Source organism: Mustela erminea, chromosome 15 (genome assembly GCF_009829155.1).
Source record: "Mustela erminea isolate mMusErm1 chromosome 15, mMusErm1.Pri, whole genome shotgun sequence".
Classification (NCBI taxonomy): Eukaryota; Metazoa; Chordata; class Mammalia; order Carnivora; family Mustelidae; genus Mustela; species Mustela erminea.
This window is the reverse complement of record NC_045628.1, coordinates 69,783,218-69,804,845: the sequence shown is the minus strand read 5'-3', so window position 1 is coordinate 69,804,845 and position 21,628 is coordinate 69,783,218. Positions and strand designations below refer to the sequence as shown.

Below are 21,628 nucleotides of genomic sequence, written 5' to 3'. Positions count from 1 at the left end.
TACTTGCTGGAGCTCTGCGCTCCAGAACTTTACAGAAATCTACCTTCGAGGGAGTCGTTGAAACTGTTCTTGGGAGGGGTTCTCACCAGAGGCACTCTGCTACAAAACTGCCCGGGGCAGAGGGAAGTACAGGAAAAACCTTCAAGTGGCTGGATGCGGTTGGCCATCACACGCTGCAGGGGCCAGGCCCTGGAGAAGCCCCAGGTTCTGCCGGAAGCTGCCGAGTGAGCTCGCCAGCACCAGCACTGAAAACCCCTTTGTCTGCCATGCAGTGTGTCTTTAGTGTCCTTTTTCTTTCTTTCTTTTTTTTTTTTTTTTGATTCTTTTTTTTTTTTTTTTTAATTTATTTCTTCAGTGTCCTTTTAGACAAAGCTTAACATCATGCCAGTTAGCAAAGCAAAAACAAAGGGTACGGATTTATTTTCAGAGAACGAGCAATTAAGGGTGAACTTGAGGCTGGAAAACAATCCAGTGATAACCGGCAAAGTCGGTGAGACCAGCTTTGGGGTTACAGGGAGTGCTTAAGGAGTCAGACTAACTCCTGCGTGTTTGCATGTGTTTGTGAACTACCTGCCTGCTAGAAGTAAAATAATGGAAAGGAATACAGATCAAATATACATCGCATCATTCCCAAAGAGGAGAAGAAGTAAACATGTGAGTGAAGGGTGTGTGTGTGTGTGTGTGTGTGTGTGTGTGTGGTCTTTTGTCCCCATCCTCCTGGCACAATGGCTTTCCTAGAAAGGTGCCAACACAGCTTTTGTGAAAAGCTCTCTCCTTTTTTCTGAGATGGTACTGTTTGGGTTTTCAAAACTGTTCAAAACTATCATTGTACTGTTTGGGTTTTCAAAAGACCTTAATAGTTACATTTTTTAGCAAAGTAATGGTCATGTGGAAGATTGTTTTTGTTGTTTTGGGTGTTTTATTTATCTTAAAATTTTCCCTGCTTGACAAAAAAAAGTTATCAATCTTGTATCAGTACTCTTCCCATTAAAAAGAAAATTATACCGGGGGCGCCTGGGTGGCTCAGTGGGTTAAAGCCTCTGCCTTCAGCTCGGGTCATGATCTCAGGGTCCTGGGATTGAGCCCCGCATCCGGCTCTCTGCTCAGCGGAGAGCCTGCTTCCTCCTTTCTCTGCCTGCCTCTCTGCCTACTTGTGATCTCTGTCTGTCAAATAAATAAATTAAAAAAAAAAATTATACCAGTCTGTGAAATTCAAGTCTGGAGAACATTGCATCAGATTAAGAATTTATTGATATAAATTGTGGCAAGTCACTATAACCCGTTTGTGAAATGTATAGTTTTACATTTAGAAGTCAAAGTAACAGTTGTTGTCGTTTTATGCTCAACCATAAAGATCTATAAACTTATAAACAGGACTTAAATAATAACTAAGACCGTGCACTTAAGGTTCATTGTCTCTGCTTAGACCAACCAATAATAGTAGTATTATCACTGTTTTTCAGATGATGAAAATCAGATGGAGTTAAATAATTTTTCCAAGGTCCTATAACTGCTGCATAGCAGAGCCAAGATTTCAATAGGAGTCTGCCTGGCTCCAAAACATTTCAGGATTTAAATAAATGTCTGACTGCCTCCAAAACTTTCTAGCATCTAGGGAAAGACAAAAACTGAATTAAGGATTTAGAAAATGGAATTTTCAAAATATGCAAGACTAAAGGATCATATTTTTTTTTCTAGAGAAAAGAAATGTAAAAAGGGAATTCATAACTTGTTTGCAAAGCTTAAGAAATACCATGCACGTAGAATTCAACCGGTTTTGATTTCACCGAAGCAAATGTAAATGTAGTAGATTATATATAGTAATGCAAATAGAAATGTGTTTTGTATAGTGACTATACATCGGTGTATCAGGAGGGAATGCATTTGTTGCATTTTTGACTGCAGTGCCTTTATCGAGTATGGACTTAACTATATCGTGTAACAGGAAGTGCAGATGTGGGGGTTGCTGAGTGTGTTTCACTAACTCAGTGTTCAGGCCAACCTCGCTGCAATTCCCTTGGCTTTCCTCTCATGGTTATTCAATCGCTGCTACAGTTTCTGCCATTATATCTCCACCCAAGAAAGAAGGGGAAAAGAGTGTACCAGCTACGAATAACTCATTTTATCAGCTGATACATCCCTAAGTGACTCTGGTTTTGTTCTCATTAGCCAGTTTCGGGTCAAATGTCCTCACCTCTAGTTTCAAGGCAATTGGAGAAAGCATGCCTTCGCCATGATTGGCTTAGACTGTGGATCAGACAGATTGGCCCCAGGACCAAATTCAGGCCACACTTGTTGTTATATATAAAGTTTTATGGGAACACAGCCACACCCATTCATTTATACATTGTCTGTGACTGCTTTCACTCTATAATGGCAAAGCTGAGTAGTTGTGGTAGGGACCATATGGCTTTTAAAATCTAAAAATATTTGCTATTTGTCCATTTACCAAAAATACTTGCTACCCCTGCCACAGACCAACCATGATCCATTGACTGGCATAGACCACATGGGTACTGGGGCTAACTGAGCTTCCATTAAGTGAGGATGAAGGAACAAAACAAATGTTGGAAAAGAACCAACAGCGTATGTCAGGTTACCTTGTCCACCTGATTATATACTAGATGAAAATAGAATATATTTTCTGTCTTAAGTCACAGGGTGACTTTGAACATATAATTTTTCTGCTCCTTCATTTCTTCATGAGGCAACTAAGAAAATTTAGAAAGGTAGAAATTTTGCAAATACTCTATACAGAATCAAATGATTGACAGTGTTGTGATCTATCATGAATTCAGGAAGGTAATCCCTAATTTACTGACCTTTATAGAGTACTGTCTAAGATATTGTCAGACTAAGTCTTAGACACACATTTTACTGATTGACCCTTCCCTTTAAACGATTTATTTTAGGTTCTTGCGTACACTGAAGGACTTCATGGAAAATGGATGTTCAGCGAGATACGAGCTGTATTTTCAAGACGTTATCTTCTACAAAACACTGCTTTGGAAGTATTTATGGCAAACCGAAGTAAGGCCCCTTAAGTATTTGGAAATAAATGTGCTCATATTTGGATGTTATTTATTTACATGGTGTGATACAGTCTTCATTTTTCCCTGCTATATTTCTCTCTTTGATATGCCCTCATTAAAACAAAAATAAAAGTAAAAGTTAATTTGCTTAATTAAAAATGTTAATCCTAGATTTCTCATGGATAAAGTTATACAGAAAACTGATTTTCCATGAAGATTCATTACCTCTACAAATAAATCATGAGAGGCACTTGAAAGTGATTTCTGAAATTGATGGTTAGCTCTCCTGTGGTTTTCTAAATCATGTTTTTTCTTCTTACCACAGCCTCGGTTATGTTTAATTTCCCTGACCAAGCAACAGTAAAAAAAGTTGTCTATAGTTTGCCTCGGGTTGGAGTAGGGACCAGCTATGGTTTGCCACAAGCCAGGTAATTATATCATATTACACGTTATCTGTGGTTCGTTAACATACTTTAATCTCAATATGACAAATATAAATAAGGTTATACCATTATAATTATTTTGAGAACCAAGAAATTTTTCTCTGTAAGCCATTTGTACGGAAAGAAATTAGCTATTTTAAGAATGACAGAATAGTTGGTGTATAGGTTTCTTTAACACATATGTAAATGAGAAAGCAAAAAAGTTGACTGCATATCATAGCTAGCATATAATTAACACATTTTTGCTTAACATCTTACAAAAAATATGCCAAAAGCTTCATGGTATTTGTGATTAAATTTTCTTTAATCACATGTAAGTTGTTTTTGTAAATGCTATGTATACATGCTTCTTTATGAAAATGAGAATTTATGGAGATTAATAGTCGTGAATGATTATGTACTTTTAGCCATTTCCTAAATCTTTCATCCTATTATTTTAAAATATCATTTGAAATCTTATTTTATTGAAAGATACTGATCTAATAGATAACACAGTAATTATGTGTATCACTAAATTCAGTTAGTCAAGTAACTGAATACCTCTCTAAAAATGGCTTAAACAAAAAGATGTTTTGCTGTTTGAGTCTTATTTTATAAAAGGTCTGGAGTTAAGGAGTTGTCAGTCCTGGCTCAGAGGTTCAGTGATGTGAGGAGCCTCAGTTGACTTCATATTCACAAAATCACCGCTAGTGCTCCAGACACCACAGTTTCACCAAATGCATTAGGTGGGGAAAAAGCACAAAGGATTTCTCATTGAACTTCTATGTTTTAGGAAAGAATATATTTGTCATATGCCTCCCACAGTCTTTATCTCAGGTCCCCTCAGCCTGAATGGGGTCACCTTCCTGTCCTTAAAACAATCACTGCCGAAGCAGAGTGAGTTGACTGACTTTGGCCAATCATCCCCTGGGTAAGACTCAGGGTAAACTATACCTCTGAACTCCTTGCCACCTCCTACTTGAACAAAATAGGTTTCCTGGTGGCAAGAAAGAAAGAACCGAGCTTTGGACAAACAAACAACAGTGTCTTCTTCTGCATGGCCCACTGTGTCCATGGGAATTATTGCAGAGCCCAGCATGGAGGGAAAGAAAAACTAATCTTTGTCTATCTTCCCTTAAACAGGCTACAGACATTTAAAAGACACGGACTGTGTCTTACTTCTCTTTCATCCAAAGCACCTAACACAGTGCCTAATTGCTGAGGTGCTTTCTAGGTGCTACTCAGCTGGAGTTACCTTCCATCTCAGTGCACCGGCTCTCGTATTAAGCTCACAGTGTAAGACCAGTTCACTGACATGTATGTACATGCTAGGCTATTTACTAGCAGAATGACAAGATTAAATTAAGACATTAGTGGGTAATGAAGAAGTACTTCTGTAGAATACAGGTCAAAGGAAAAATGCATTTAATCTATCAAAAAAAAAAAAAAAAAAAAAAGAAAATGAGGTTAGTTTTGCCAGACTTGTTCTTACCGAATCGAAGCTAACTCATGTAATGACTGCTTCCTTTCCCAAGTGCTTTCAAACTGTTTGTTTAATTGTCAATGCAAGAATTTTTCCAGGAATTGACATTAAGAACTGACAAATAGATTTCATCCTTTTTTTTTTTTTTAATGATCTTCTGCCTCCTGACATCTTTCTTAATGATCATGTTTCTTCAGAGATTACCAATAGGGGTTTCTCAATGATGTGTATAAGTTCCTTCCATGCTTTTGGACTTGTCTGGACCTGGGTGCATTTAAAACAACGGAAGCTCTTGTTTTCTCTCCCTTATCTATTATGAGTATAATTCCTTTGGTCTCCTTTGGTAACTTTGGTCTCCCTTTGGCTGTTGGAAGATTATCCTTCTTGATTGAAAAACTGGAAACAAAATAGATGGTTAGTAGTTTGGAGTTTGCTGTGGCTTCAAACAACCATTCTATCTTAAACCCCTCTGGTCCTTTGTTCCCCTCCCCTCAACTCATTCTTAGTTTCCTAATGATACTCTCAGAAGTTCAATTTTACGCATTTCCTATGATATATAGCCTTAGAAGCAGTAGATAGGGGAAGGAGAAACACTGAATCTAGGCTGAGTCCTGCCCCTTACTGTCTAGGTAGCACTAACAGAGCCTTACTTAGGAGGAACTCAATTCATATTAGTGGAAAGGATGAAGAACACTGGGCAAGAGGAATGACAGTTTCATCTGCTATAAAATGGAGACGGTATCCCTGAAAAGAGATGTTTTATGAATGTCTTGAGATCATAAAGTGAAGACATTTTATAAACTATTAACACATACACTCTGTACACGTATATGCAACACGTACACACAGATATAGATAAGTTGGGAGGTGGGTAGGAGGGTAGGTAAATAGATCTATGCACACATTCCCATAAACACGTGTGTGTGTGATATGTAAGTCCTGTTATATTTAGAGAATTGTCAAAGAGAAGGGACGATGTCTGGATCCTACCAGTGGAAGCCTCCCAGCTGAGAGTATTATGGTAGAATCACCAAGAGCTTCATTGTCTGTTTTGTTTTCTTGACATTGGATTTTAGCAGTTTAAACAGAGTTTATCAGACTCTAGGGAGCTTACTCTAAACTAAATCTGTAAGATTTATAAATAAAAAAAAGTTTACCAAATTCAAAGGCAGGTATACTGCTTGAATAATTGACTTCGCTTATCATTTAAGCCACTTCTTGGGCAAGCCCTTCAAAGAGATCACATTACAGATCAGATTGTTGCTTTTTGTTCATTCTTTCTTTCCTTCCTTTCTCTCTTTCTTTCTTCATTTTTGGTTTATAAACAATAAAAACTAATTTCTTGACATTCTGGTGGCTAGGAAGTCTAAGATCAAGATGCCAGCAATTTTGGGGTCTGACTAGAACCTACTTTCTGGTTCACAGATGACCATTTTCTCCCCATGTCCTTATATGACAAAAGGGAGCTCTTTGCCCTTAATTCTTAAAACAACCACATTCCTAAAACAATGTGATTCATATCCCATTTTACAGAGAAGAAGACTTTAATTTAGATAAGTTACTTATCTTGCCCAAAATCATAGCTCATTCTCAATTTCTATCCTGTGTCATCTGTCACAGTTTCCCATGCTGGTCATAAGAACAACACCTTCACCCCTGCAAAATGATGGAAAAATACTGGCAAAAATATGCCCATATTCTAGATTCCATGTTGATTATTAGCATTTGGTTAATGTATTTTTCTATTCAGATGGTACAATCAATTAACTTTGGATTTAATCAGATTCTTCACTTACTAAGGATACACCTGGTTGTATCCATAGGATTGCTGATTTTAAATGGTCACCTTTTGTTATGGTACATAATAGTTTTTATTCTCAGGAGGGCAATTTTGTCTTCACCTTATCCCCTGCTTCTAAAAGCATCCTACTATAGCCCCAATACATACCAGCCATCCTCATTCTACTATCTAAAGTTATTATGGGTTATTTGGGAAAGCCCTATTGATTTACTCTTTTCCATTTTTCTTCTTCATCTGGTTGAGTTATTTAATTTTTTATCATCACCTTTCTCTTCAGCCATATTTTCTTTCAGGGTGACAAGTAATTCAAGTCATGTAGTATCGAGAGCCCACTATATACTAAACATTGCTAAATGCTCAGCATATAACAATAAGTAAAACAAGGCTCCTGCTCTCAATGAGTTTATAGTGGGAAACACGGAGCAGTAAATAGGAAAATCTGATCCTTTCCCCTGACCTGCTTTTCTCAATTCATTTCCCATGGCCACATTCCTCCTCACCGTCACATACTCTAAGAATGACATAATAACTTTCCCCCATAATTTCCATTATTTATACTTGATAGGATTTGTTTGGTTTTTGATCTGGTGGTGTTTTTGATGGTCAGAATTATTTCCAGATCAACAATTTTCTTCTTTAATTGTTTGGGTTCAAAATGTCAACAAAAGAATTCAAAACTTTGTTATATGCATTGCTTTTAGCCACAGGTAAAAATTTTAGTCAGAATAGTGAGAATATGATTATAATTGTAATACTGTGCAAATTAGACTAGGCATACAATTATAATAGTAGCACAATGAAAATTGGACTAAGCATAGCTTATTAATTCCTTGATAATTCAGAGACTAGCTTTGCATGTTGCCATGACAACATCAGGATCAGGGCTAAAATTTGTAACATGAAATAGTTATGTGAGTGGAAGTATAGCTGGGAAGATTTTGAATATCGGTACCAGTATGGATCAAAATCTGGAAGCACTGTGAAAATCATTGCAAATTAATTGAGGACTGTACTGAACTTTAGACTTGAAGTATGAAACATACATACCATTTACCATTGCACTGAAGTGAATCATTAAACTCATACAGTTCCTTTGGAGTCAGTAGGAGTCAAAATATATGTTGCTAAGACAATTCTGCAAAAATGTCAATATTTTAAACATTAAGTTACACCTAATGATTCTGAAATTCTTAATTCAGATTTGAATTTGAGATAAAAAGTTCCTTTCCATCCCTCTTTTTCTTCAGCTAACACATATTTTAACTCCTACTATGTACAAGATGGTACCTATTAGGATTCCATGTGAATAAAAAATTTGATACTAATACATGAGACAGAAATAGTCTTAAGTCTGCAGTTCACAAACGGAGCATGAAGGAATGGGATGTCACCGTGAATTCACAGGGTGCTGGAGGTCAATTCATCCTTTTCAAGGGAACACAGCAACATCTCTCAATGCACAGACTATTAGCTGGAGTTAGTTCTACATTTGAACATTAGATAGCACTGCACTCTTTCCCGTGACGTCTTAGCTTTGTGAACCAGTTTTGGGGAGTTGCTGTGATAAGAAACAAGAGCTGCATGAAACTCCATGTGGAGCAGGGGTGAAGGTGGTGGGGTCTGATGTGACTCTGAGGCTTCAGAAGCTCTGCAGTATCCACCAGGGGCACACAGCCCTTTAGTAAGTATTTGTGGTTATTTAAGAATAAAGTAAAAATATTGTTTTTCTTTCAGTTTAGGAGTTTTCAAACAGCTACTGAGTTGTTAAGACATAAGTATTATTTAGATATAGCTAATTAATAAACAGAACTGTTGGGTGTTTCTCCTGGCCTCAGGATAACATGAAAAATTCCTGACACACTAAGGGTCTAATGAACTGAAAAAGTTTAGGAACCTTTGTCATAGGTAATGATCATTCTAGAAACTCAGTAGCTTTATCATACTTTTACAAATAGAGTTCACTTTCATTATTTCTTAGATAAACACAGTGAACCTTAAAACGTTCATCATTTACACAAACTGTCCCGATTTTATTCCCTTAAGCTATTCCCGTGTCCCTCCTTCTGAATTCATATGTTTTCAAAGTTCCCACCTTGTAGTTTGTATCATGAGAGGGCTATGTGTGGTGTGGGTAGAGGCTGTACACAGATGCACACTCTGTGTATGGGGGTTGGGGGGCGGTGGTTAGGAGTAGAAGTGGCCGCCATGATTATATGAAGTTTCAGTCAAATGCTTGTAAGATGGTACCTGACTACCTATACCTACTTAGCTTATTAGCATGGGAAAGATTTGCTGTACTGTTGAAAACCTGCTTAATTATCTTGAGTGTAGTTTTACCTTTTCATTCTTGTTGACTTATAAAATACCCATTTGCAGCCATATTATGCAAATAGGTGTTTTCATAGTGGTTTATCCTGAGTCTCTAAATGTATCTTTTCTGTAGTAGAATTTTTGAAGATTGCTAATATCTGCAATTAAGATGTATTTTAAATTTCCCTAAGGATAAACCATGAATTACTTTAAATGGATTGATATTAAACCAATGTATTAGTTAATATTGATTTTTAAAAGTCATTACTTAAAAGAGACTACGTTTGTTATGGTTTGCTTAATTGCTAGGAGGATATCACTGGCCACTCCTCGACAGCTTTATAAATCTTCCAACATGACTCAGCGCTGGCAAAGAAGGGAAATTTCCAACTTCGAATATTTGATGTTCCTTAACACTATAGCAGGTAAGACATCTCATTCTTTCATTTCATAATATGTTTGTGTTCATCAAAATCATCGGTAATATGACTTGATGGACTACATTTTTTTCCCTTGGAATTCAAATACGGCATTAGAATAAATATTGAAGCACTCATGTTAAATGTTATCAGAAACTTCACAGGCTGGTACTGAGGTTTTAGATGCATTTGTTGTTGAAGAGGCTTTTCCTTGCTCTCCTTTTGCCATTTCCTTTGCTGACAGCTTTGTCTGAAGGTTTATTAGAGTCAACAAACCATTGCCAGAAAGTGTCTGGAAATAATAATGGGAAAATGTAATTTCCCTACTTTGTCATTCTCAGCAATAGCAGCTAGACAGGAGAATAACAACAGGATTCTGCCTAGTACAGATGTCACCTGGATTATGGCATGATTGGGTTACAGGATCTTTTTTTCTTGAAATCTTCAAATAAAAATATAAAATCAGATTGGCTTTCTAAATGATGAGTAACTGCCATCAACCTCAGCAGTGCCATGCTTGTAAATTAGAAGAAGGCAGTGGCTTTGTTTTTCTGCTAAATCACAGGCTGTCAGTGGTTAAACATGTTTATGAGATTTAAGTACCTCTTTCTTTTTTCCTAAATTAAGCTCCAGAAGCCCTTCTTGTTGAATTACAAGAAGTTTACTTCTATAAATCAGGCTCTACAAAAACTTTTTGGAAGCAGATGAATTGAAGTAACTACATAAATACACATGCTTCCCTTTGGTTATTGTTCTATTATGAATAAAGGCTCAGAAGCATGAATTTAGAGCCATGTTCTCTGAATAATTGCTTAAAAGGATAAGTGTGTAATAGCACTCTTTAAATCGATCATATATGTGTGAATATGGATGCTTTAAGGACATGCATATTAAATATGGGAGATATAGATTTGTATTAGATAGGCAGGAGAACGCAATTTGTGAACAAAAAGGAATAAAAGAGTTGTTGGAAATGGTTTTGCACTTTAATCACTTAAAACATTGTAATGTTAATGCCTTTGCTAATAGGAAACTAGAGGTACAACCAAAGGATTATTGCATAAATTTTAATTTTAGTATTTATTAGTATTTATTTAGTATTTATTTTATGCACATATATATATACACACACGTATCTTTATGATATTCCCATCACATAGTTGTATATATACGTGTGTGTATATATCTATATATATATATCAGTGTGCATGATGTTTATATCTTGAAGAAACCTATTTACTCCCTCAAAGACACAGGAAATGGGTTATACTGTTTAATTAGCATTTCTTACATGGATCGAGTGAACTTAAATATCCGAAATGTAAAAAACTTCATTAGCATATTCAGCTAAGAGCGTAATGTAGCAGAAAGAAGCTTCAGCGCCAAAGAGAAAAAAGACAGAATCTCAGATATGCCAACTTTGTCCTAGAGCACAGGTGGAATGTCAAGTTTTGACCCCATCTTAGACTTCAGTCTTTCCATACCATATTTAATATGTTCACCTCTGTCATAATAAGTGGTATGTTTGGTCTTCTATCACCTCATTTTATATTATTGTTTTTAAAATGTTTCCTTGTTTTTATATTTTGTTTTTCTTTAGCTTATACATTTTTGCCCACTTTGTTAGTGATTTAGAATGTAGACATCTTGTTATTAATTCTCCTAGAGACAGGTTTAAATTTTTTAAACCCTCTAAAGTATATTTCAAACTAAAAAACGAATCAACATTGAATTCTCAACTTTAACTCAATTTAGTCCTCATTCATTGCCTACCTCTGTCAATATGATTTACTACCCAGGATCCATATTCTTATTAAACTCTTACTTTTTGGAGTCCATATATTTTGCATATTATGAAGGATTTCAAACCCTATTAAAATTTTCTTCTTGGTAGTGCAGTATATTACTTTCAGCTACATGGCACTTAACCTGATTTTTAGGATAATGTTCTCTTTCCAGTCTTCTGCAGTATTTTTCCATATTCGATATGTTAGGCTTTTGTGTTATCCTCGAGAAATATAGCAATGCTCATTGTCTACCATGTGTCATAGATGGTCATGTGGTTTTTTCCTTGGCTGTGCAAGCTGCTTGGAGCTGTCATATGTAAAACTGGAAGACGAGGGTCAGACTCACTCATGGCTCAGTTTCCAGTGGAGCCGGCATTCATATTAAGCTATTCTGCTAGTCCAAAGTGGGATTCTCGCCGTCTTTCTGGTTGGAATGTGGTCCAGTTCATTGTATTAAAGGACTCACCTGGTTTCTGTCCTTCCCCACTACATTTTACTGGTGTCCGATGTACTTTATGGTGTGGTATACAGTACCACCTACAGCCACTGCCCGCCGCAAGCCTGTTGCTTTCTGGGAGCTTCTCCGTCAAGCTGGGAAAGATTGCAGTGTGGAGGGAGGTATAACATTGTGATCCTTTCTGAAAGCTACACCTGGGCAAGACAGACAGTGTTGTTGTTTCATCTTGTTTTTCTGGTTGAGACAGTCTTTGGGTCTCGGAGCTAGAGCATGCAGGTTATAGGGGTATTTAAGTGCCATTTTACTCTCTTTTGAATCATTGGGGTCTGTGTTATTTGATGACACAAAGAATGTAGAGGCCACTGACTTTTTTTTAAAAGACTTTTAATAGGCTTCTCCTTTACAGTGGTTGTAACTAAACATTAAAGCCTGTCTGTTGTAGACAGTGGATTAAAAAGAAGTATAAAATTGGGACTAGGAACGCAGAGCACTTACAACTGGATGGGTAAATGAAATATACATAAATAAGAGAGCATTTTAAGAGCTGATATTAAGTGCTGAATAAGAGCTGTAAATAATGGATGCTGTGAGAGCTAAGTAGAGTGGAGGAATTTTAAATATGTGTTTGTCTGGGCAGGGAAAAAAGAGCAGAGCTTTACAAATTTCTGCCAGTCGGATATGTGATGTGTTCAGTGGACATGAGAATCGTATCTTGGCTGGAACAGAGAATAAGAACAGATAATATTGGAGCTATCAGGAAGAGCCAGATTGTAAAGAGCCTGATCTTGGAATCTTAGGAGTCAGTGTGATTTTGGAGTGGAAGGGGATGCAGGTGGAGTTTTAGGAAAATTAAGCCGGTAACTGTGTATGGCCTGAACCAGAAATGAGATAGCCTAAAGTTGGGGAGAGTTGATAGGAGAGTTTGACAGGTCTCCAGATACGAAGTCAATTTATTCCGTTCTTTTTGTAAATAGTTACTGAACACACACTCGGGTGCTGACACTGCAGGGAAAACTAAAGTATGGTTTCTGCCTTTGGAGAGAGCAGTGTAGTCAGCAAAACACCCGTGCTCACCAGCAATCCCAGGAGAAGTGATCATTATTAGAACGGGAGAATCTACAAAGCCATTTGGAGTCACAGTTCTAGACGGCGTTACTTATAACTAAGAGATCAGGAAAAGCTTCTCATAGACAACGTTTAAATTGGAAAATGTAGTATGAGAAAGAATTCAGTGGAAAGTCAACAGAGGGCATTCCAAGAGAAAAGAAGACGTGGGGTGAAGAGCTGGGTTAGAGTAGTGGTAGCAGGTATGGCAAAAAGAGAATGAGAGAGAGAGGGAAAGAGAAGTGCATGACTCCGTATACGGTGTCATTATACAAAAAGTAGAAATCACAGTGCGGTGTTCTAGTTCAGTGGTTGACAAGTGTGGCGCCCTGACCGGCAGTGTCAGTGTCACTTGTCCTCAGCCTCCTCCTCAACCCTACTGACTCAGAAACCCCGGGAGTGGGGCCCAGCTCTCTGCGCTTCAGCAAGCCTTCTAGATGGTTTTGATGCATATGCAGTTTGAGCACCATTGCCCTAGCCATTTAAGGCCTGATTATCAGAACAATATTTGCATATAAAGACATTTGGAACGTACAAGAGGGCACGCTGTTATGTGCCATTAACTGTCCTAAAAGTTTACAGAATTGGGAGATGGGCTGAGCCAGTCTACTCAAGGGGGAGCCTTGTAAAAATGCTGGGCTTTGAATTAGCTCAAGGATTTTGTCTACGATAATGATGATCCAGGCAACATGAACCTTGATACAGAAATAGAAGGACAGTTGGAAAGAGTTATGAATGTAAATATCCTAAGGAACCCTCCGTGGATATATCCTGCCAGTTCTTCCCTGGCCGACATTCTGAAATTTTAAGTAGGAGTACCATCTTGTATTGCGTACCAGCACCAAGGGTTTAGGTGATGGTTTTATAGAGAAGCTCCACTAAAGAGAAACTGAACCCCAGGGTTGTACAGCAAAGGCCTCAGCAGGTCCCACAGGGATGCAGGAGCTATATATCTCTTCAGAGTCGTCTTGCCTTGAAACAAGAAGGCCAGGCCTTCATTACCTCCTCCACACTGCTGTCACTGGATGCAGGCTCCTGGGAAGGAGACAGACCCTGGGGAGGGGGCTTTCTTCTGACAACGGCAACTCCTGGGGAGAACTTAGCTGAGTATCACCAGCCACAAGACTGCAACATGGTCACCAACCCGGCATCCAGGATACTCGTGGTTCCCAGAATCACCTGGAGGGCTTGCTGCAGCTCGGATGGTTGGGCCCCATGCCCACAGGATCTGACTCAGTAGTTGAGGGTAGGGCTCAAGAATTTGAATTTCTGACAAATCCCCAGGTGATGCTGATGCCACTGTTCTAGGGTCCCCACTTTGAGGACCACTGCACTGTATCTATATTCTTTAGAAGACATACCTAAAGATAATCGTATTAATCTTCTATAGCACTCACACCTTCTATGGCACTGTATGTATCACAGGTCTGTATTACATTTATGGCGATGTGACCTTAGCATTTCCTTCTTTCCTCCCTTTCTTTCTTTCTTTCTTTTTTCTTTTTTTTTTAAGATTTTATTTATTTGACACAGAGAGAGAGAGAGACAGTGAGAGAAAGAACACAAGCAGGGGGAGTGGGAGAGGGAGAAGGCTCCCCGCTGAGCAGGAAGCCCGTTGCAGGGCTTGATTCCAGGACCCTGGGATCATGACCTTAGCCGAAGGCAGATGCCTAACGACTGAGCCACCCAGGCGCCCCTTATGTCGGTTTTTCATCTTTCTAATGAGATTACGATAATGCTACAGAGAAAAAAAAAAAAAAAAGTTTTGCCAAGTAAATATCCCTCAAATTGGACTGATTTAATATTTAGGCTTTGCAAGTGTTGTGCTTGATTGTGTGATCTATTATGTGAATTTACTAGAATTGCTAGATGAGAGATTCTTTACATTTCCTGGATTAAAGAGAAGGGTTACAGAATGGGAATCTGGAAAGAGGAAACAATCTTTCTTGGCTTCGCATTTTTAAAAATACAGGCTAATGTCACTTAGTAAATCTACATTTTCTGTAAAAAAAAAAAATTTGGTTCCTGTCTTACACTTTCAGACTTCCTTTTTCTCCAAAATATTATTTTAACATAAAATATATGTTAACATAAAATGTTAACATATATTTTAACATAAAATATATTAACATATATTTTAACATAAAATACAAAGTATATTTATGCCTCATTTCTTGCCCTCCATTATTTTGCTATTCTTCTTTCTAGATGCTTTTAAAAATGAGACTCTGTATAAAGCATATAACAGCAGTGTCTTAGTATTGATGCATTATTAAATTTTCTTATACCCTCATGTGATATATGTATATGCACATAATTGCATATAAATAAACATTTTATATTATATAGGTGAGTTTTGTAAAACTACTTTACATAGTAAAAGAAGTTTATCAAAAATTCAGAAAACATACTGTTTCTAAAAGACACCTAAAAGCCCATACATATTTTTATGGCCTTTGATTTCTATGGCCTTCTTATAAATTTAATACATACTCACTATAGAAAATTGGAAATATGGGGGTGCCTGGGTGGCTCAGTGGGTTAAAGCCTCTGCCTTCAGCTCAGGTCATGATCCCAGGGTCCTGGGATTGAGCCCCGCATCGGGTTCTCTGTTCAGCAAGGAGCCTGCTTCCTCCTCTCTCTCTCTGTCTGCCTCTCTGCCTACTTGTGATCTCTGTCAAATAAATAAATAAAATCTTAAAAAAAAAAAAAAGAAAAAGAAAAAGAAAAAAGAATTGGAAATATGGGATAGAGTAATTAAAAGATTAACTTACTCATAAGCCTAGCAGTGTATACATCCCATTTAACAGTGTTGGTGGTTTTTCTCCTTTTTCTATGTGTCCTATCTCATTGGGAACTTGCTACACTTAGAGGTTCATATTCTTCTTTTTCAATTTCATTAAATATTCTTGGAAGACATGATTTTTAAAACTGCATGAAAGTCTAGCTCAGGACTCTGGAATAATCTATGTAACTATTCTTGAAACCCATGCCTTTTTTTATTTTCAAAGAACTTAAGTTTTGGAAGATTTATGTAGAATAATTTTTTTTCTTTTCTTTCTTCTTCTTCTTTTACACATAGAAGAAGTTTTAATGATGCTTAGAGTTCAAATAAAAATGTGGCTTCAACCTTTAATTCCTGGCGTGGACCCAATTTTTGTTCATTGTGTGCTGAAGAATACAACCTATGCCTCATTTTATACCTTATTAGATACTGCCATGAACAAGACGTTAAAATCTGGCATTCTTGCATTTATGAAAATAGCAGAGTGATTGCTAACAGAGCTTTGTATAAATGATTCTGTTAGGTCTGAGAATTAAGGTTTTTGAGTTGTGTTTCATATGATCAGCTAATGAATTCAGCACAACTTCCCCAACCCCAACCTTTTTCTCCTGTTTAGCATTTTCCACTTTTTTACTCTGTGATGTACAAGCCCTCCCTGGTTAATTATGTATATATTTAGCTACTGCATGTGTTGGGCTTATTATTGTCATCTAATTAGATGTAACTTGAACTGCTTGCTTCTAGAAAAATCATTAAAAATTCTTTCCTAATGACCTAGAGATGACAAAATGTCTGTAAAGTGTGAAGAAGCAGACAAGCACAGGAACATCGCTCTTAAAGAGTGTTAATCCAGATGCTGCAATCATCTAATTAAACAATATTTTGCTGTCATTAACATTTTCACCAAGGAATTGCAGTTATAATTTCTTTGTCAGCTGTCTCTAGATCACTTTACCTTCAAAACTAAAGTGCCATATAAAAACATTAAATTGGATGGTTTAATTAAAAAGTTTTTTTTTTAAATGAAGAAACAGATCCAATGTTTCTGAGATCTCATTTACTGTGCTTCACTTTTATTGTTTGAGTAGATTAGTGTCATAGGCTTGCAATATTTAATATTCATCTTCTAAGATAAAACCTTATAAGCATAGTTAGGTTAAAGAAAAAAAATCGTCACTTACCACTGCTGGAAAAGGATAGAACCCTACCAATTATAGCACAAGGTTATTTACTAAACTTCAAATTATCCTTAAAAAAAAAAAAAACATAAAACAAAAAAAAAACAAAGAACAGAACAGTTCATAAATAGGTACCTCCAAGTAACAGGTATTACTTTGGAAATACTTCACTTCTTTTCCTAATTTAGTAAACAGTCGTTTTTTTGTTCATTTCACAAAGATATTCAGTAAAATAATTAAGTAACAACGCTAATTCCTGAATTAAAAATCCGAAGTGCCATTTATTCTTTTTCATTCCATGTGATTTTTAAATACATTGTGCATTTTTAATTTAAATAAAAAATTTATATCGACTATCCATGGAGTAAAGGTTTTATGTAAAAATTTTTATTTAAAGAAGTTTGGCTATATTAAGCACACTGATTGATAAAATTTCTTCTGTTTATTAGAATTTGAATGTTACTATCAACTTTAGTAATTTAAATATTGCTAAATTTTTGTTAGAATTTATTTTGAAGGAAACTTCCATAGATTAGTAAAAGTGAATTGCAAAAAACATAGGACGGAGCAATTGCCATAAGCTGTAACTGATGTCATCAATCAATTTTGTGTATGTGTGTTTTAAAGATGATGGTTTCTTTCTTTGCCTGTTTTGCAGAAATACCATTATATTGTTTCCTATATTAGAAAGTCACTTCTTTTAAGAAGCTGGTGTCTTCAAATATGGTCTTTATTTTTATGCTGTTTGTAGTTATATGATACAATTAAGTACTAAGACAGTATAAGTGGGCTTTTTATTTATTTTATTTTGATAGGTTTTTTCCCTTAGTATATATGGAATTAAACCTTATCAGAAAATTTAAAAACAATTATGGTATCTCATTTCCAACTATTTTATTCCTATAAGTAATATAAATATATGTTACAGAAATAATAACAACATTATTCTATAAAAATACACTTATCTACCGAAAGACCTATTTTTCATTGAAACTTGCAGATTTTTTTTTAAGACTTTATTTATTTATTTGACAGACAGAGATCACAAATAGGCAGAGAGGCAGGTGAGAGAGAGAAGGGAAGCAGTCTCCCTGCTGAGCACAGAGCCTGACTGTGGGGCTTGATCCCAGGACCCTGGGATCATGACCTGAGCCGAAGGCAGAGGCTTTAACCCACTGAGCCACCCAGGTGTCCCAAAACCTACAGATTTTTAAGTAGAATGGTAACCCAGAAACTGACAGGGCCCTAAAAATGCCATGGGCCCAGTTTGAATCCCAGAAATAGCTCTGCCTAGCCAATCTGGACTCTCTGTATCCATACACATATAGAAAAAAAAAATGCCAAGAGTCATCAAGCATCCTAGGCTGACATATATGTAGCTGTCAATAATACATTCCAAATTTTAGAATGTTATACTTTGTACTCTACAGTGATACTGCTTTACCAGAACATTTTCATGCACGAGACCTTAATAAAGATTCCGAACTTGTGTGTTTTCTTATCAGTCTGAATCTTCATAGTGGACTTATAAAACAGGTGCATTCGTTGGCTGAGCTGTCTAGCTGCAGAGTCTCCTTCTAGCTTATCATGCAGGTTCACAGTGTCACTCTCTCTCATATATACTGTTCTCACCCTACATAGCCCTCATCCACCAAAGACACCAGCCTGCAATTTTCCTTTTTTTCATTTGGCTATTTGTTCACCTAAAATTTGGTTCATCTTATCCCATTTTTATCACCTCTGTATCCATTCCTTCAACAAACATTTATTGGCAGATGGTATGTTTGAGATTAAAAATGAAACAGAACTCTAGACTCTACATTCACGCGTTCACGGAGTGATGCAGAAGCAGACAAGTAAACAGTGATGTGTATTAGCAGCAACCCCTGTGTCGTGTTCGCATGAGCCCTGTACTGGGGGAACAAAGGGGACCCTAACCTGCCTCTCACCTCAGTCCAGGAAGTGCAAAGTAGAAGGAATGTCTTGCTTTCTATCTGTTACCTCCATCAATTTACACATTTAAAGCAATATATTACTTTGTTATAAAATGTGGATAAAATGTTAATGTATCATTAACAGATAAAATATTCACCTGCTACAATGTTTATGAAATGAATGAATGAATTTGATCTGATGCTTGTAGTAGCAGATTTAGTTCTCCCTTGGATCAGGGTTGGTTTTTTTCCTATTATACAACCACGTTAACCAATTGCTACAAAAAGTAGGTATCATTTAATGACAATTCTTGATGCCAAATGAGATCATGTATGCATATCTATATTACTCTTAGGCTCTGTGTGTTGTGGGCACCAAAGCATTCATTCTAGGTGAAATCCGTATCATTAAATACTGGGGAAATCGCCCTTTTGTATGAATTCAAATGGGAATTTAGAAAGTTACCCATGATCAGATTATAACATATTTTTGCAAAAACAAAACAAAACAAAAACAAACAAAAAACAAAAAACTTGTGCAACAAAAGTTTCCTTTGGCCCCGTTTCTTTAAGAGTGATTCTCTTAATTTCATCCTATGTATTCCAGTACCAGTTTATGGGAGTGAGCCAGTTCCGTGTGCTTCCTAAACTTTCTACCTTCCCACTGTGCTTCCATAACCTACCTGAGCCTCTTAAGTCATTCTATCAGAAAATAAACAACAAACCCAACCTAAGGTGCAGCAACTCTCCACTGAAGTGAAACAACATAACACAAAAAGAAAATGTGTGAACCAACCTAAAAGAGTGAAAAGACAATACGCAAGACATCTGCCTCTGAACTTCTTCATACTGGCTTCAGATGACTTGTTAACTTGTACATTCTCAAGTTATTCTTGTTTTTGTAATTCTTGGTATAAGCTCAAATAATATTCTTTACACTGGCGATGTAACTTCTAGATATATAATCATTGTAGTAGAATACCATCAAATAATGTACAGATTGGCAGGATTCCTCATCCGTGATCACTTTCGGGGGTCTTCACCAACAAAGCTCTGCTTTTCAGATGCCGGTAATGTCTTCATCAGAATCCACAGAAAAGAGAATGGAGGTCCCCAGGTGGCAGGTTGCAATGAGTCAGGACCAGGAGTGGGACATAGAACTTCTGCTCAAGTTCTATCAATTAGAACGGAATACCATGCCTATAGCTGCTTGTAAGGAAGGCTGAGAAATGTGGTCCAGACCAAGTAGAGAAACGAATTACAATAAACGGCTCTCAGTCTCTACCACAAGTCTATATTCTAGAAAGTAGTTCTAGTTACTCGTGTCTTAACTATTATTGAGTGAATTCACTTGAAATACATTGTGATTAGAGTGCTTTTGATTAAACCAAATTTATTAGTTCAATAAATAAGTTACTCTCTTCTGAAATCCAATAGTTTCCTTATATAAGAACAAGAACAATTCATAAGCACTTAGTGCATATACAGATTTTCATTTCTCTTTTTCATTACTAGGACGGACATATAATGACCTGAACCAATATCCCGTGTTTCCATGGGTACTAACAAACTATGAATCAGAAGAATTGGACTTGACTCTTCCAGGAAACTTCAGGGATCTATCAAAGGTAACTTTTAAATATATTGAAGTCAATTTTCTTCATAAAACTTTATTCTCAAAGTATTTCTACCAGGTATGTATATGTATCCAATATAGCCAATTAATCTTTATAAGAAAGAAAACCTGGGTCTTCTCATTTTGTGGTCAACATCTAAATCTCATCAATTCTTAGCATAGGTATTAAGCTACAAGAAGATAAATGAGTACTAGTATAGGGAAAATGCAATACATATTTAAGAAAAAGCAGATGTAAGGGGAGGTTGCTCAGATATCCTTCGTTGTAAAGGTCAAGGTAAAAAACCTGAAATTAGAACAAGGTGTGGTTGCAAATTATTTCTGTGATATATTTCCTAGGTGATAAGACATGTAATCTTGACCATAACACACACCACACACACACACACACACACACTACATAGGGGAACATCCTAGTGAAAAGAAAGTAGGACACAATAATTCATCACAGATCTGTTAAGATACAAGAGAGAAGATTTGGCCCTAAAACTGGCAAAATAAAAATTACATAATGGGGGATAAGAATAAAAAGCAAATTTGCTATTAGTTTACCTCATTTGTCCAGAGGAGACTTAAGTGGAGTACTTAATTATTGAAAGTGCAGTAAAGGATTAGGAAATGAGCCCCCCAAAATCTTCTCTGTAGCCTAAGCTGATGTCAGAGCCAGACCATTAAGTTTAATATGTATACTTCAGCCATTTTAAGCCTCAGCCCCCATTCACTGAATTTTATTCTTTTAAAATTTTCTTTTATTTTTTCAGTGTTCCAAGATTCATTGTTTATGAACATGCAGTACGTGCCCTCCTTAGTACCCACCACCAGGTTCACCCATACTCCACCCCCTCCCTTCCAAAACCTCCAGTTTGTTTCTCAGAGTCCACAGTCTCTCGTGGTTCATCTCCCCCTCCAATTTCTCCCAACTCACTTCATTCTCTTTTCTGTCATACTTGGTGGACATACTTGGTGGCCATACAAGGCCATACAAGGCGTACGGGTGAATATTTGGGTTGGGTAGGGGGAGGGCTGAGAGCATAACCATTGCAACTGGTTTAGAAATGATTCTGCACATGGTTTTTCACTCAGCACACCTTCTCTTGCCTGCTCTCTTGCCTTTGAGAACTAGACCTACCTAAGCTGACGTTTTGTATTCCACTGCTTACTAGCTATGTGACCTGAAGTCACTTTTCCTTAGCCTGCGTTTCCACATTTGTAACAGGAGAACAGCACTACTATCCTAAGCCACACAGTTGCAAAAATCAAATGACATGTGCATCAAGAAT

The 21,628-nt window shown here is 36.8% G+C and overlaps 1 protein-coding gene across 9 annotated transcripts in view; it reads left to right on the top strand.

Moving 5' to 3' along the window:
• Positions 1 to 21,628, top strand: part of NBEA (neurobeachin) — a 678,194-nt gene that overhangs the window by 563,562 nt on the left and 93,004 nt on the right. For all 9 annotated transcript variants that reach the window (XM_032314437.1, XM_032314438.1, XM_032314436.1 and 6 more), the window contains 4 exons: positions 2,913 to 3,030; positions 3,358 to 3,460; positions 9,358 to 9,473; positions 20,228 to 20,340. In XM_032314437.1, the coding sequence (XP_032170328.1) occupies positions 2,913 to 3,030; positions 3,358 to 3,460; positions 9,358 to 9,473; positions 20,228 to 20,340 (450 nt within the window). The remainder of the gene's footprint in view (positions 1 to 2,912; positions 3,031 to 3,357; positions 3,461 to 9,357; positions 9,474 to 20,227; positions 20,341 to 21,628) is intronic.